At 35.8% G+C, this 14653-nt stretch overlaps 1 protein-coding gene across 1 annotated transcript; it reads right to left on the reverse strand.

The window, feature by feature from the left end:
• Positions 1-2273: 2273 nt before the first annotated feature.
• LOC129234575 (parkin coregulated gene protein homolog) lies at positions 2274-10615 on the reverse strand. Its single transcript, XM_054868600.1, has 3 exons — positions 10539-10615; positions 4854-5156; positions 2274-2490 (listed from the first exon to the last, which is right to left on the reverse strand). Exons 1-3 carry the CDS (start codon positions 10613-10615, stop codon positions 2274-2276), a joined length of 597 nt encoding a protein of 198 aa, XP_054724575.1.
• Between the last annotated feature and the right edge of the window lie 4038 nt (positions 10616-14653).

Here is a 14653-nt window from a genome sequence, read left to right on the forward strand (position 1 = left end):
CTTATTGTCCTTTGGCAACGGGTTAAATATTTATTTCAATTCTCGCTCAACAATAGGTAAAAATAAATATTAATCATTTGGGAGATATAACCATCCAATGTTTTAATTAATTAATTAATTAACGAAAACGTTTCCTATTCGATCCATCGCGCTTCGAAACCATGCTTGCCACAACTTAATTACACACAAAAAATTTGATCAAAATCGGTTCAGCCGTTTAAATGCCTTATTGTGACAAACGTCCGCACAGAAGATTTTTATATATTAAGATGTAAAAACATGTTTTATTGCTGCTCCACTCCTATTAGTCATAGCGTGATGTTATATAGCCTATAGCCTTCCTCAATGAATGGACTATTCAACAAAAAAAGAATATTTCAATTCGAACCAGTAGTTTCTGAGATTAACGTGTTCAAAGAAACAAACTCTACTGCTTTATATTATTAGTATAGATAGCCTTTCGCAATGAATGAACTATTCAACACATACAGAATCTTTCAATTCGAACCAGTAGTTTCCGAGATTAGCGCGTTCAAACAAACAAACTCTACTGCTTTATATTATTAGTATAGATAGATTATGCTTAGTTATTTGAACGAAGTCAAAACTTAAAAGAAAGAAGAACACTCTTCGATTAAGGTTTTGCAGCAGCAAGGGACGGTTCCAAAAAATTTAATTTTTAAACTGTAGTTCTATTTTTCGTCATTAGCCGGCGCGGTAAGTTTTAATATGAGAGGGAATTTCTTCAAGAAAGAAGAAAGATCTCTCATACCGACAGAAAAATAATCCACAGTAATAACATCTAAGATAAGATATTGAAGAGAAGTGTTTTTTATTTTTGAAAATTTATACAATTGTTATTGCAGGCTGCTTAAACTGTTATGGCTTAGATGGCAGCACTTGTTTATCATTTAACGGCACGATTAAATACAAAATCAGTTGAACTAAATTCGTTTTTTAAGCGTAGCTTTTCGAATGTAGTAAAAATGTTACTGTCTATTTGTTTTTTCCGAAAGAGAAAAAAAAATGTTTTACCCATAGAGTTGTTTGTAATTTTAATGTTTTGCTTCGTATTAAATAAAAAGCTTAATTTCAATTAGGAGTAGAAATTATTTTATTTGTACAAAGGGCCAAAAACTGTCATCAGAAGAATCTACTTTTCAGTACACGATTTTTTTTTCTGAGCAAAAATTATTCTATTGTAGCCTGAAATCTTAAACCTGATACTTATATTTTCGCTCATATTATGCTTTAGTTTTCTGATTGGAGCCCTAAGTTTCAAAAACAGAAGAGGAAAAAACCCTTACAATTAAGAAACAATTTAGCTGCAGGTTGCATTAAGTTTTCGTAACCGCAAGGAGCATTCCAATCTCGTTTATTTTATTACCTAACTTGTGGTACTTATTGTATTTCAACTTTTCATGTAATGCGTGATTAGTTTGGTTTTTCGATACAGATAGTCCGAGCTGGATCCGAACACTCATTCTTCTGGTTACCCGTCGAACGCTCTGTCGATCGAGCCATTTAGCTCTATCAGTCACAGCGCGAGTTAAACTTATAAAATTAATCGAAAACCTCAGTGCGGTGCTTTAAAACAGGTTTTTTTAACAAAAAAAAAAAAAAAAAAAAAAGAACGCAGGTGTATTTTTCATCATTAGCCTGCACGATAAGCTTTAAAAAGAGGGGTAAATCAAAGAAATCAAACAAGAAATAAGGAAGATCTCGCGTAGGAACAAAAAAACAAGCTTCATAAATAATATATAAGGATTATTGGTTAATTTATAAGAAAAATATGACAATAATACGTGTATATATTGTTTTTTTTACGAATCATGCGGTTCGCGTTGCCCGCGTCTTCAGGTCGAGCCACCGTGGCTACGCATATCCTGCGTTCCTAGCATTCTATATTATAATCAAATATACCCCGTTACGCGCGTTATGTCACAAATCGGTTTACCCTCCCATAAGAAGTTATCACTTCAATAATGTTTCAAAACTAAATACTTGATAACAAAAACTTACAACTCCGCAAAAAAACAAATCTGTTTTTCTTTTTCTTTTTGAACTGGTTGATAATGAACGAATACTAATGTCAAAAATAGATTCGCAGATTTTCAAAAGAGAGAATGTTTCAAGGTACATACATTTTGAGGAATTTTGAGGGATAAATACTTTATTGAAGCTATTAGATATGCATTCCCACAAATAGATCTGCTAACGCAAAGCTTTCTCAAAATTTTAGACGCAGACGATCTTCAAATCGAACTCTTTGCCTAACTGTTCCTGTATGATGACTCGTAGGTAGGTACTGCGTACTTTATTTCTACGTAGGCATCTGTACCTCCAGTTTTATCTAAAAGATCAAGAGTCTCATCGATTATTTTCCCCAAACGTCGCCTGTTTTGGCCATAATCAATCTCTCCTTCTTTAAATTTCATGCCGGCAGTCTTATATTTGGCGAACGTCGGAATCAACAGTTTTCTGTAATACCTAAAAAATTAAAAGATATAAAAAATTTCAATAAAGGAGGAGTCCCTGTAAAAGGATGGATGAAAAATGTCGATGTAAAAAATGTCTGTCGATGTCTATGTAAAAAAAGACAACATTTTATTCGCAATTGATAAAATTTCTAAATGATTTTTTTGAGCAATCACGATTGCTTATTGTTCTCACTTGACCGTCCTGGGCGTTGTGGTTCCTTTTTCAGCTTGGACCAAACACACCAGCATCACTGCGTCCTCTGCCAGGCGCGGCTCCGAGCACCGCCTCCTGCAATCCGTTTCTCCTGGTCGATGGCGTGCATGTCCTACACACACGCGCGCTCATACACACACACACACACACACGCCTAAGTGCAAAGACACAGGTCTACGCACACACACAAGCCTACACATGCACGCACGCGCGCCTACACATACACACACGCCTGCACACACACACACAACTATACACACGTAACCGCCCAGGCAGAGGGGTAGGCTTGGGGAGAGCAGGAGGTGTTTCTAGAAACAATAGCCCCCCAATGAGTATCGCCCTGTCGCAACTCGTGATAGCGAAACACATAATTTGATTTCAAAATTTCAGAATTCAAGTTAATTAATTTTTTTTTTGTATCTTTTCAAAGTAGCTGTAGCAATACTGCGATTTTCAAAAGAGGTAGATGAGCCAAAGGTAGTCAGTGTTTCTACGATGGTTAAACCCTCCCCCCCCCCGCCCCTCTTAAATAAAATTCGTTTCAGTTTCAGCACCAAAAGTGCGCTACTGCATTGTAAATCATGTGCTTGCAGTGAAAGTAACAGAACAGAAGAAATCACTTAGAGGAGTCGCTATTATGCGCAAAAATTTCCCTTTTGAGGAGTAGCCACCTTGGTTTTCAAGTAAGATACTTGAAAAACAAGGTAAGTTTCTACTTTCATTTGTAGTTCAGAAATTGTAATTATAATGTGATTAAGTTTTTAGTAGAACTTTGAGTTGTGATATTTTTTTCGAAAGCATATTTCGTTTTCCGTATTTTATTTAATTCAAGAAAATTTAGCGATTAATAGTTTTCCCTTTTGCAAACGTTGACCTCATCCGCCTTGGCTCTCGGAGGCGCTGTTGTGATGCTTCTGAAAAAATTTAAATCCTTACTCCAAGCAACGGAATCGAAAATTCTTTCAACCCTTTCTACATGAAAGAGATAGTAACTTGATAAAAGTTTATGCATGGCAAGATCTGCCAAGAAAAGAAATGAGTTTATAGACGACACTTATAAATTTAATTTTGCTTTTGGATAGAACTGGGCAAAAGCGGATAAGGAGATTACAACGGAAAGCCGGAGATACACAATCTTGTTGCATTGAGCTACATTCAGCGGCCTGAACATACTCGAACTGCTCTACGTAGTTTAAAATAGAGGAGGCATGGTCTTGTCACCTAGAAGGTTAACGACCATTTTCAGATTCACCAGCCGAGTTGAGCCTCAAACAAACACTTAAACGATCGACTGGATATTTCTTCAACCAATCAGAAGGCTAAAATCGGTGACTAGTGTGCCTGACTGAGGTTCGATTCGGCTGGTGAATATGACTGTACAGAGCATGGCTGCGGGGTCGGGGAGAAATTGCCCGACTCCTTACCCAAAAAATCAGTCCGACCTCAACTCCTCAAGCACTGGCGGAAGAATAACGAACTTAGAGGGGGAAAGGCAGACTCCGACCCTTGGAATTTTAAACCTTTGACTCTTGACTCCGACTCTGCAGTACGAAGTTGTTAGCGTATGGTCTCTCAGAAATATTGTTTTTACAGATTCATTGATGAACACTGTAATGCGATTTTAGCTGCGAGGATGAGAGCCTTGCTTAATGCCACGCTTTTTTAAAGATATTTATCCCTCCACCCTCCCGCTCTTTTGTCGGAAAGTGTCACACTTAACCTTACTTCCTTTTCTCCAATCGTCACATTTCATGCTATATGACATAATCAAATGGTTGATTATGTATTTATGTAATATAGCGTAATGTAGCATTGGTAGGAAAAAAAAGTTTTTTTCCCCTTTTTTAACAAAAGATGTGATGACAGACTTCTTGCTACTCTACACTTTCCTTGTTACAAACTGTCACAATTTCACGCAAACTGCCTTCCCCCTTCAAAATGTGATAACATTTTTGGAAGGCCTCTAAATACTTAAAATGTGCACCGTGGTAGCAAAAACTTAACGTCAACATTGAGAAATCTTGGTTGTCATTCTCCCATGAGAGTTTTCACAAGTTGACATCATTTGAGACCAATTGCACAAACTTGCTTAATCCGCGCCCAAGCATTTGTTACAGGCACTCTCAAAGCATTCATGATCAAAACAAAAGAAATCCTACTTGATGAGGGCTAGTCCGACAAGTGGCGAAGCTGTAGCCAGCATCTGTATGACCACGCAAGCATTCATCATGGCCTGAGGGATCTCAGTGACAAGGGCTTTCTTGATGCCCCTTACAACGTCGGGCAGAACGGGGATGACCCTGTCTTTGGCTGTCTTCAGCATCTCTATGATCCCATTTCTGGAGAGGATGTCGAACGGGTACTGAGTGTCGTACAGGGCGTCCGCAAAGATAGGAAGGTAGTACTCAAAATCCAACATGTTGATATCCACCATCCACCTTAGGTCATGAGGCCTGGCTGTTCTAATTCAGAGAAAACTCTGATTAATTTATTCGCTGAATCTCTTCACCAATTAAGTTTCAAAGTATCAGCAATTCTTTGGCAATCGCTGTACTTTGATTCCTTACTAGTTAATTAAAATATTTACATAGTCAAAATAAATAAAGAAATAAATAATAAAAAATTTCAAAAGGAGAAAAAAAGATTCTTATAAAAAATGTACGCTCATAGTAAAATATTTTTTTATCAAAACATAACGAAATTAAACTTTTCAAAAGAGAAGAAAGCCAGCGAATGAAAGAATATTGTCAAGTGTTTAATTTTTATTGGAGAGGTCGCTTTGTGAGCTGTTGTGGGAATACGGCAGTAGAAAGTGTATCAATCGATAGAAGTGGTTTAAGCCCTGGTGTCTTAGGAGTGAATCGCCGATCTTCGGCGTCGCTCCTCGCCGAGGGGAAAACTTGATTCTTCTGCGCATGCGCGCCCGAGCTACATCGACATCGTGAATGGCCACGCCGGAATCACTTGACTTTGATTTCGGCATCACGTCGAGGAGCGACGACGGAGATTGGTGATTTCGCTCCTACACTGTTAAAAATTTTCCGGGAAATTTACGGTAATTGTTACTGGCATCCATGTTGCCAGTAACTATTACCGTAAAAATCAAATGTTACTGTAAAATTTTACGGTTTCCTTGGTAGACCGCAGCAACCAATTGGCGCTGGGATCGCTTATTTCTCCGGTAAAAATTACCGTAAAAATCGGCGATGCGTTAGCCCGCCATTTTACAGTAACAATTACCAGAAAATCTTCCCAGAATTTTTAACAGTGTAGGAAACCAGGGCTTTAGTGTGATGATCATCATGCGTTCGATGTGGAAGAGAATATTTTTGATGGCGGTTCTGTGATTGTATTTCAGCAGGTCATGACATTCGGTTCAAACTTGGCAAACATAATCATGTTTCAAGTTTGGTGATCAAACTTTAGAGCAACAGAACAGGTTCTGTATTAAAAAAGAAATCGCTTGACCAACCTCAGGCACAATGGAGGAAAATGTAGCGCATGTGAGTGCCTAAAGCCACCAATCTCCAAAACGTTCAGCATTTAAGCTTGCAGCTGCACAGGGATTGTCTGATCTATGGCTACAACTATTAGGCTGTGGCTACAACTACAAATTTTAATAAAAGCATTGTTACGGAAAATTTAGATGAAGCACTGAATAATAATTTGAATAGAGATTCGAAAAATGGGGATTTTATTTTGAAATCTAAGAGTCATAAAATTAATAGTTTTTAATTGATATCTCCGCTAATTATTATCGGAGGATTATGTTAAATAGCCAAACATGAAGACAGGAAGATTACGAATCCATCGATACCTGGCTCGATGGTCAGTTCACTGTCGTTCGGAAGAAGAAGCTTGGACATGCATAGGTACATACGCTCAGTTTTTAATTATGTAAGATAGATTGGCAGTATTTCAAGGGAAAGGAAAACTAGAATAGTTTTTAATTTGCTTCCTCAATTCATTTGAGAATGCTATTATTAAAGTGCTGGAAAAGAGGGAAGTTTTTACTTTTCTGCTACATTTCTGAAAAGCAAATAAAAATTATAAGAGTGCATGTGTTATATTTTTCGAAATTAATAAAAAAACAAGAATGTTGAAAAATGGTATTAATGTTACTACTAATGCCATTGGTTTAGTGACAGAGGGTAAAGCTCGAGAGGATGAAATTTTTTTTAATTTGACTTAATATTCTAAAACATAAAAGTTTTTGATAGCATGGTTTTGTGTTGTCCTGCTTGTCTGGGGCAAATCAACGTAGCCAGTTTGGGCGGGAATTGACTACGCGCTACAAAAGTACTTTTTTATGTGCTTTGTTTTAGATTATCTGCATGCGATTTTAATGCCATGCTCAGCAAAATCCGGCAGTTATGTTAACTAAAAAATCCATCTAGTTTAGGGCTTTAAGTCTTAAAATTACTTAAAATATCTTCTTGCAGTTTGTTTCATTTATAAGCATCGCTTAATTTGTATGCTAGCTCACGGAACCTGAGCTCCTGCACTTCTTTTCAACTTTATGAGAAATTCAACATTTTATACGAATTTCGGCGCCTCTTGGCTGGAGATAGCAGCTCTTAGAATCTTCAAGAGGCACCATCCCCAATTTTAAAACATGTAATGTGAGTGTTGTGCGCTCGAAAATGCATCTTGGTGTTAGGTCGACATCCGGACAGTTTCTCTAGAGAACGTATTCGGGAAAATTTTATCCCTCTGAGATGATTTCTTCTTCTTCTTTCTGTTACCAATGCCAAAGTTCTGGGATATCTAAGTTGGTGATAAGTGGCCTCTTTGAAATATAAAGTAGGAGTCTGTTTTGACTATTGCGTTTGCATCTGCAAGTATATTGGTCCACCCAGTTGATGGTCTTCATGAGCTTCACTGGCCAATGAGTCAGCACACTCGTTGACTTCGATGTTAACATGTACAGGGAACCATTGCATGATTTTCTTTTACAGTGTAGACTCTGGAAGCAGTCCATTTATTGCAGAGGCGATGTTTGTCTCTTGATAAGTAGTTGCTTCTGAGGTCGCTTTACAGTCAGAAAGAGAAACAGTCCTTCAGTTAGGCTTGAAACATTCAAGTCATCTAGGAAGATAAATACAGCTTCCTTAAACGCCAAAAGCTCGCGGTTAAATTTGAAGTTATCAGGAATGTATTCATTTTGTAACTTCCCTTTAGAAAAAGAAAGAGGATTCCTGTAACTCCCTTATCGTGGAGTTGTTACTTTAATTTCTATTGCACTGTGCAATAAAAATTCAACAGTGTAAAAGCGATTATATGATGCTTAAGTATAAAAGGGTATGATAAGTCACTTTGACCATTGATAATAAAGAAAAAAATTATATTAAAAGAGAAAAAGAGATTGGACTTGATTTTCCCGATAAACATTCAAATTTGGGGAAAACTTTTACGCATCAACAATGTGTATTAAAAAATCAAAATATAGATTTGGTGTAGTATAGCTTTCTCTGGCTAATGAAAAGATTGATTATTCAAAATCTGTCACGATTCTGAAATTGCGCAAAAAATTCCCACTTGCAAATGATGTTCACCTGTAAACATGTCTTTTATTAATATATATATTTTTGATTTTCGTTAAATTTTACCTTCAAAATAAAAAGTGCTTACCTACGATAATCAAACACAACTGGCAGCAATCCATTAATATACATGTATCTAAATTGGGAATGACGAGCTGTACTGCACATTTTACTGAATTTTGTTTTGTAATCTTAGTAAATTTACAAAAATCTGCTGTTATCTTCTAAAAAAATTTTGAACACTAATTTGGATTGCACCTGGATGATTCAAGAACTGTTTATAAACGCTGGTGCTGCCGGTTTCAAAATTGAAAAGTCTGTTTTCTGCAAAACTTCGGAACGAGAAAGGCTTTGCATATTCTCACACATTTAGATTGTGGCGTACAAATCATCATTACGTGAACTACGTGGTGGAGCGATGCGGTATTTTGGCTACCATGAATGTTGACCTTTGTAAAGCTAACCCAGTGCGTTTAACCACTGAACCAAAAGGACTCAAGGTTCGATGACAAAGTTAAGTTATGTGCTCTCTGACGTATGCCACAAGATCGTCAAATATAAAATTTATTTTTCAGTTTCATCCCTCAAAAATTTGGGACCAGTTTCGGTGGAGACAGAATCAATTCAAAGGCATTGGCCAGATTGGCGACACTTTAATTCTTGCCATTGTTCTATTGTGGTAACTAAGACTCCAAACTTGGTCACTTAGCCTGCTGCCTTCGTGATACTAACCAGGAAACTATACGGCAGTGTAAAAATGAATTTTTAAGGCGTCAAATTGAGCAAGAAAAATCAGCCGCTGCAGCAACTTTAATGTAGTGGCGATATCGATGAAAAAATATTGATGTTCAAAGTTCGATCGATGGTATCGATACATCGGCTCCAAAACAAGGCATGTTGCAAGTTATAATAATTCTCCCAAAAAGTTGCTTTAAAATGAGAAAATAAAAAGCTCCAAGGGATAAATTAGGTCTTCAAGAGGAAATTCATTTTATTCAACCATGACCCCACTAAATTTCGTTTACGCTTATTGATTATTACATTTTTAATTATTACGCTTATTAATTACTAGAAAGTCACCCGTCAAGGTATGACGGGTGAAAATTGCTCCTCTTCTTCTATATTTTAACGAAGCAATTGCCTGTTTGGAGTTTTCCCTAGAATTTTTCCCTAGAAAAATGTTTCGCAAAAGTGTTTCACATCGTTATTTTAACATTTTTTAAAAAATTTAACAAACACGTAATATTGTAAGCCTTATTCATTGTTTGTTTTCTGTCGTAATCACGTTAATTTATTATTTTGACCAAGGAAAGAAAAAGAAACATCATTATGGATGCCTTATTATTATGGCTTCGTTAGCCTATCTACCAGTACCATTTACTGCTACCCTATATCTTTGACTGATTTATGTCAATTTCGCACAAAATCTTAATTACAGTGAAGTAGTAATGTAACGAAAAAAAAGTCTCTCTGTTGTGACAAATTCTTAGCACTTGTATTGGAGACGGAAGAAATAAAAATCTTTTACGAACAGATTTCTTTGAAGCTGTGTTTGTCGTTGCAGCAAGTAGTGCATGACCGCAAAAGAATACACAAAAGAATTTTACCACAAAGACCGACTGTCATAACGCGCTATATTCGACAAGCTTGTTCTACAATAAAACGCTTCTAGAACTGAGCGCAATTAGTAAACAATATAATAATCAATGCTGCCACCAAAAGAAACAAAAGAGTCTGGTTTTATTATTTTAGATTTCCCCCTTCTTTTTGCGGAGGCGAGATTGTAAGGTTCTAAAAATAGGTCTCTTTCTTCGATTGGTGTTTCTCGATGGCGTGGCTGATAGAAGGTTACAGTTACTTTGTGACTTGAGGATATTACAAAGGAGTTTTTACGTTTTCCGTGAGAACTGTCTATAAAGAAGAGATGTATCATAATGTTAGGCTGCAAAGGTCACGCAAAATTTATTATTTATTTGCGATGATAGTAATTCCTTTTTTTTTTTTTTTTGACTTGCAAATAAATCGTTATTTTTAATATTCAGAGAAGTACATAGTTTCTCTGATTTAAAAAAAAAAAAAAAAAAGGAAAAAAAAAGCCGCCTGGTTTACTTCTTTTTTGCCTAATTTAAAGGACAGTGGTAAAGGGTAAAACTGGGAAAACTGTTTAGTAGCTAGTCGTCAGTAGTCGCATTTTTTTTAATAGCCGCATGCTTTGAAATGGTGCCACTTTTTGAGCAATCACGATTGCTAGTTGTTTTCATTTGACCGTCCGTGATGTTGTGGTTCCTTTTTCAACCCCACCGTCCTCTGCAGGCGCGGATCCTCCGCTCCTGAGCAATGTCCTCCGGTAGCCGATTCTCCTGATCGGTGGCGTCCATGTCGTAGACACACGCGCGCTCATACACATACGCTCAAACACATACACACTCACACACATACGCTCAAACACATACACACTCACACACACCTACACACCCGCGCCTTTACACATATACACATTCGCCAACGTGCCTACACACAGGTCCATGCCCACACACAAGCCTACACATACACAACACATATGTACACACGCAACCGCAAAAGAGGAGGGGCAGGCTTGGGGGGACAGGAACGGTTTCTCGAAACAAGTGAGTGGGGTAGTGACCAATGAGTAGGGTCCTGTCGCAACTTGTGATTGCAAAAAACATAATTTGCATTCAAAATTTCAAAATTCAAATTAATTTTGAAAATTTGAAAGGTTTTTTATTTTCCTTTCTACTCAACGTGCTAAACGATTGTTTTTAATTCATTGAATTCGAAACACATTAAATAAGAAAGTTATTTTATATATTTTGGTGGGAAGATTTCACCAATTACATAGCGGCTTTTGTACACCTTAAGAACACTGGTTAAAGTTTTGAAGTGAGGTTGGCAGATGACTTTTTTAATCCCCATTTTTTCATTTAATCACCTTGTAGACGTCAGCTAACTTTGCCCTTAAATCACCATAATGGATCAAAATCTTGCCTATTTGATAGTTTTGAAAAATTATATTTACATACATATGATTCGCATTTGATAGTTTTAATGAATCAATTTAATATGAAACAAAAGTAGCTCTTTCATCATATTTAAATATGTTTGAATTAAATTGGCTTATCATATAATTTTTTTACGAATACAAAATTCCCGATAGTTGAAATAAAATAACACCCAAGTGGTGTTACTAATAATTAACTTTACGATAGCAACTATTCACTTCTGTTTTTGGCAACAATTAAAAATAAGAAAGGTGTAGTCGCTTCTGATTGGCTCTTTGATGGATCTCATTGGAATCTCTTCTGTTATTGGTAAGGTGTTATAGACTCCTTTCGATCACTAATTTTCTCAGCTAAGTACCTTATCTTTGGTACAGAATTTCAATTAAACAGCTTTTCAAAGTAATTTCTTTGCAACATTTAAAAGTAATAAAATTGCATAAAAACCATCACATTCTCGATTGGAAAGGAGGAAAAGATGCCTTTATGAATCAACTAAACTCAATTTCACTTACAGATTGAAGCATAAAAAAAGAACTATTTTGACAAGAAATCAATCTAAAAGCTACTTTTCGGAATTGAATACACTTACTGATCGGAAGAAAAGTATAAGTTCTTAACAAAGGAAAGATTGCTGATAAATTCAGCTGTTCAACTGCTATGCCAAAATCAAACAGATTAGGAAAAGCAAAGAATGGTGATGCAAATAATTTATTAAACGAACACACAATCAGTTCGGGAGAGATTAAAGATTTCTTCAAATGTTTTTACAAGCAATATCATTGCAACAGATTTTGGAACAATGAGAAACTAGTATGTTGTGACCATCACGAAACTTTCTTCTAAATTTTTCTTTTTTTTTTCTGATCCCTCCCCATGCTTGACGAGGAAGCAATATTCCCAAAAAAAAACAAAATTACACATGCAAAACTTGACGACCATCCCAATGTCTGAATTATTGCAAAAGCAAAGCAAAGAGCGAAAATTGAAAGTTATTTTAAAAGCCTTGCTTGAATTAATTACAAATATTTTATTTGTTAACAAACATAAGATGGCAACAGTTAAAAATTTTAAATCATTGAGATAATATTTCCGATCATTTCCATACAATTAAAATCACGAGAAATACGCAGAAGACAATCTATTACGATTTATCTTTCTTATTGTTGCATTAATAAAGCTATTTTTATTTAAAAAAAAATCAACGCCTCTTGGAGCGATTGGCGTCAAAATTGAACCAAAGCCTGTTTACATATGGATTCACGTATATTCCAAATTTCAACCAGGACGTAGTATTACTTCTTGAGATAGGGCACTCACAATGGAAAAAAAGAACGGGAGATTGCGCTACCCCCTTTTTAGCTGTTGACACCAAAATAAAATCAGCTCTTACACAGACTAAGGACTACTTGCCAATAAATTTTTATTTCATTCCGTTCATTATTTCTTGAGATACAACAGTCACAATTTACGACAAAAAACGTTCTATAGCTCAACCTCCGTTTGAGTTATTGACACCAAAATTGAATCAGCACCTGTTCCTGTTAATGGCAACATATGGACCAAATTTTGTTTGATTCCGCCAGTTACTTCCTGAGGCACGCAGCCTGAGGCACTCAGCCTTCCTTATGCAAGCACTCATAACTCAAAAAACGTCCCATTGCTCCACTCCCCTTGGAGGAATTCGCGCGAAAAACCAATGGGCACAAGTTCACATAGGGGCACATATGTGTACCGAATTTCGTTCGATTTCATGCGGTAGTTTTTGCTGTAGAGCGGCCACAAAAAACTGGTCACACACAGACTTGACACACATACACACACACACACATACACACAGACAGACAGACATTTTCCAAAAATAGTCGAAATGGACTCAGCACACCTCAAAACGTTCTAATCCGTCGAAATTCGAAAATTTGCACGAATCCAATACTTTCTTCTATATATTAGATATAGAAGAAAGTAAAAAGCAAAAACTTGTTGAAGCAATTTACGTAGAGTAAGTACGGCAATCTCGCCTCAACTAAGCAGAAATTTCATTAAAAAAAATACAATGACGAAAAATAAAAAATAATACCTTCGGTCTCTTTTAATATAGGTCCAGATAATGTGTAAAATTTATTATGACCAAAAACAAAATTGCAACTTTGGGGCATATTACCTTGACAGTCAGACAACTCATCCCACTACATCGGGTTAAATGCTCCACTTGAGGTAACATTACCAAACTTCGTATATAACAAGCAAAAAGTATCAACAGTTAACTAAATGAATAGAAATCAATAAGAATCATAATACGAGCAGCGTAATAACTGCTAATTTAAACAAAAACAAAATTCTTACTGCATTTTATTTATACATTATTAGTTTGTAACATAATATAATAAATTTAGAAATTAGAAAAAAAACTACTCTGATTTTTACCATTGTTCAACACTTTCAAAATTATTTTACTCAGTTCTAGATTTTTTAAAATTTACTATGCATTTCTGGTAAACGCGAGCTATACAAAATCAAATTTCATTTAGGTGCAAAAAGTTACATATTACAATTAGCTGTTGATAAAATAAAAGATAATGACAACTTCTTAGAAATAAATTTAATTAATAGCACTTTTAGAAATAAAGTCAACTGCAAGTAGCATCGCTACAAAGGAAAATGAAAATTATGCTGAATTTTTTTTCTTCTGGAATAGTTTCTAAACTGAGTAAAGAAATACACCGACGTATACTATCCCAAATCATATCAACTCGGAGTTACGAGCTCTCTTAATGTTTATCACACGGCAAAGAAAGAATGCATTCAATGAATGCTTTATCGGCTTCATTGTGTTTTAAAAACAAATATTACCAATTTAAATATGTTGTCAATTAGCTACCAGAAATAATTAATAACCAGATATCAAACGTTTATATACAATTCGTTTGAACCCAAGCATCAGAAGCTAGCAGTTTTTCGTCAGCGTCGATTGAAAATTAGGGCACCATTTCAATTCTGAGTGTGTTCAATGTTTCAAAGCTTGTAGCTCGTTGTAAATTGCGACTACTGTTATTGAAAAAGTGTGATTTTGTAGGATTTAGTCTGCTCTTTCCAAATATGTACTTAATTTGTGTGTATGTCTTACAGGAACTTGAGAAATCGGTCATTTTCTCAGAATTTTTTTTTTTTTTTTTGCTCATTTTTCTTATATCTACCATAATTCGGTTACGGTTAAGGATAGACACGGTAATGAGTGGTTCTATGCACCACTTGGGCTCTTCTATCACCCCCTTTCCCATGGCAGATTCGATCGATCTCACCCTGTATATGTAAAAAAACTTAACATGGCAAGTTTTTTTATATTTTTTATGTTAGATGTGTTAGCAGAAATTGTTTACTTGGATGTTCGTTTTTTTT

The sequence above is a fragment of the Uloborus diversus genome, chromosome 1 (genome assembly GCF_026930045.1).
Source record: "Uloborus diversus isolate 005 chromosome 1, Udiv.v.3.1, whole genome shotgun sequence".
NCBI classification, from domain to species: domain Eukaryota; kingdom Metazoa; phylum Arthropoda; class Arachnida; order Araneae; family Uloboridae; genus Uloborus; species Uloborus diversus.

Bases quoted from the DNA above. Each gene is read 5' to 3' on its own strand.
- LOC129234575 (XM_054868600.1), bottom strand. From the start codon at position 10,615: ATGGACGCCACCGATCAGGAGAATCGGCTACCGGAGGACATTGCTCAG. The intron at 5,157-10,538 runs GTGGGGTTGAAA...TCTCTGAATTAG, and splicing joins ATCCGCGCCTGCAGAGGACG to AACAGCCAGGCCTCATGACC. The intron at 2,491-4,853 runs GTAGGATTTCTT...TTAATTTTTTAG, and splicing joins GTCGGACTAGCCCTCATCAA to GTATTACAGAAAACTGTTGA.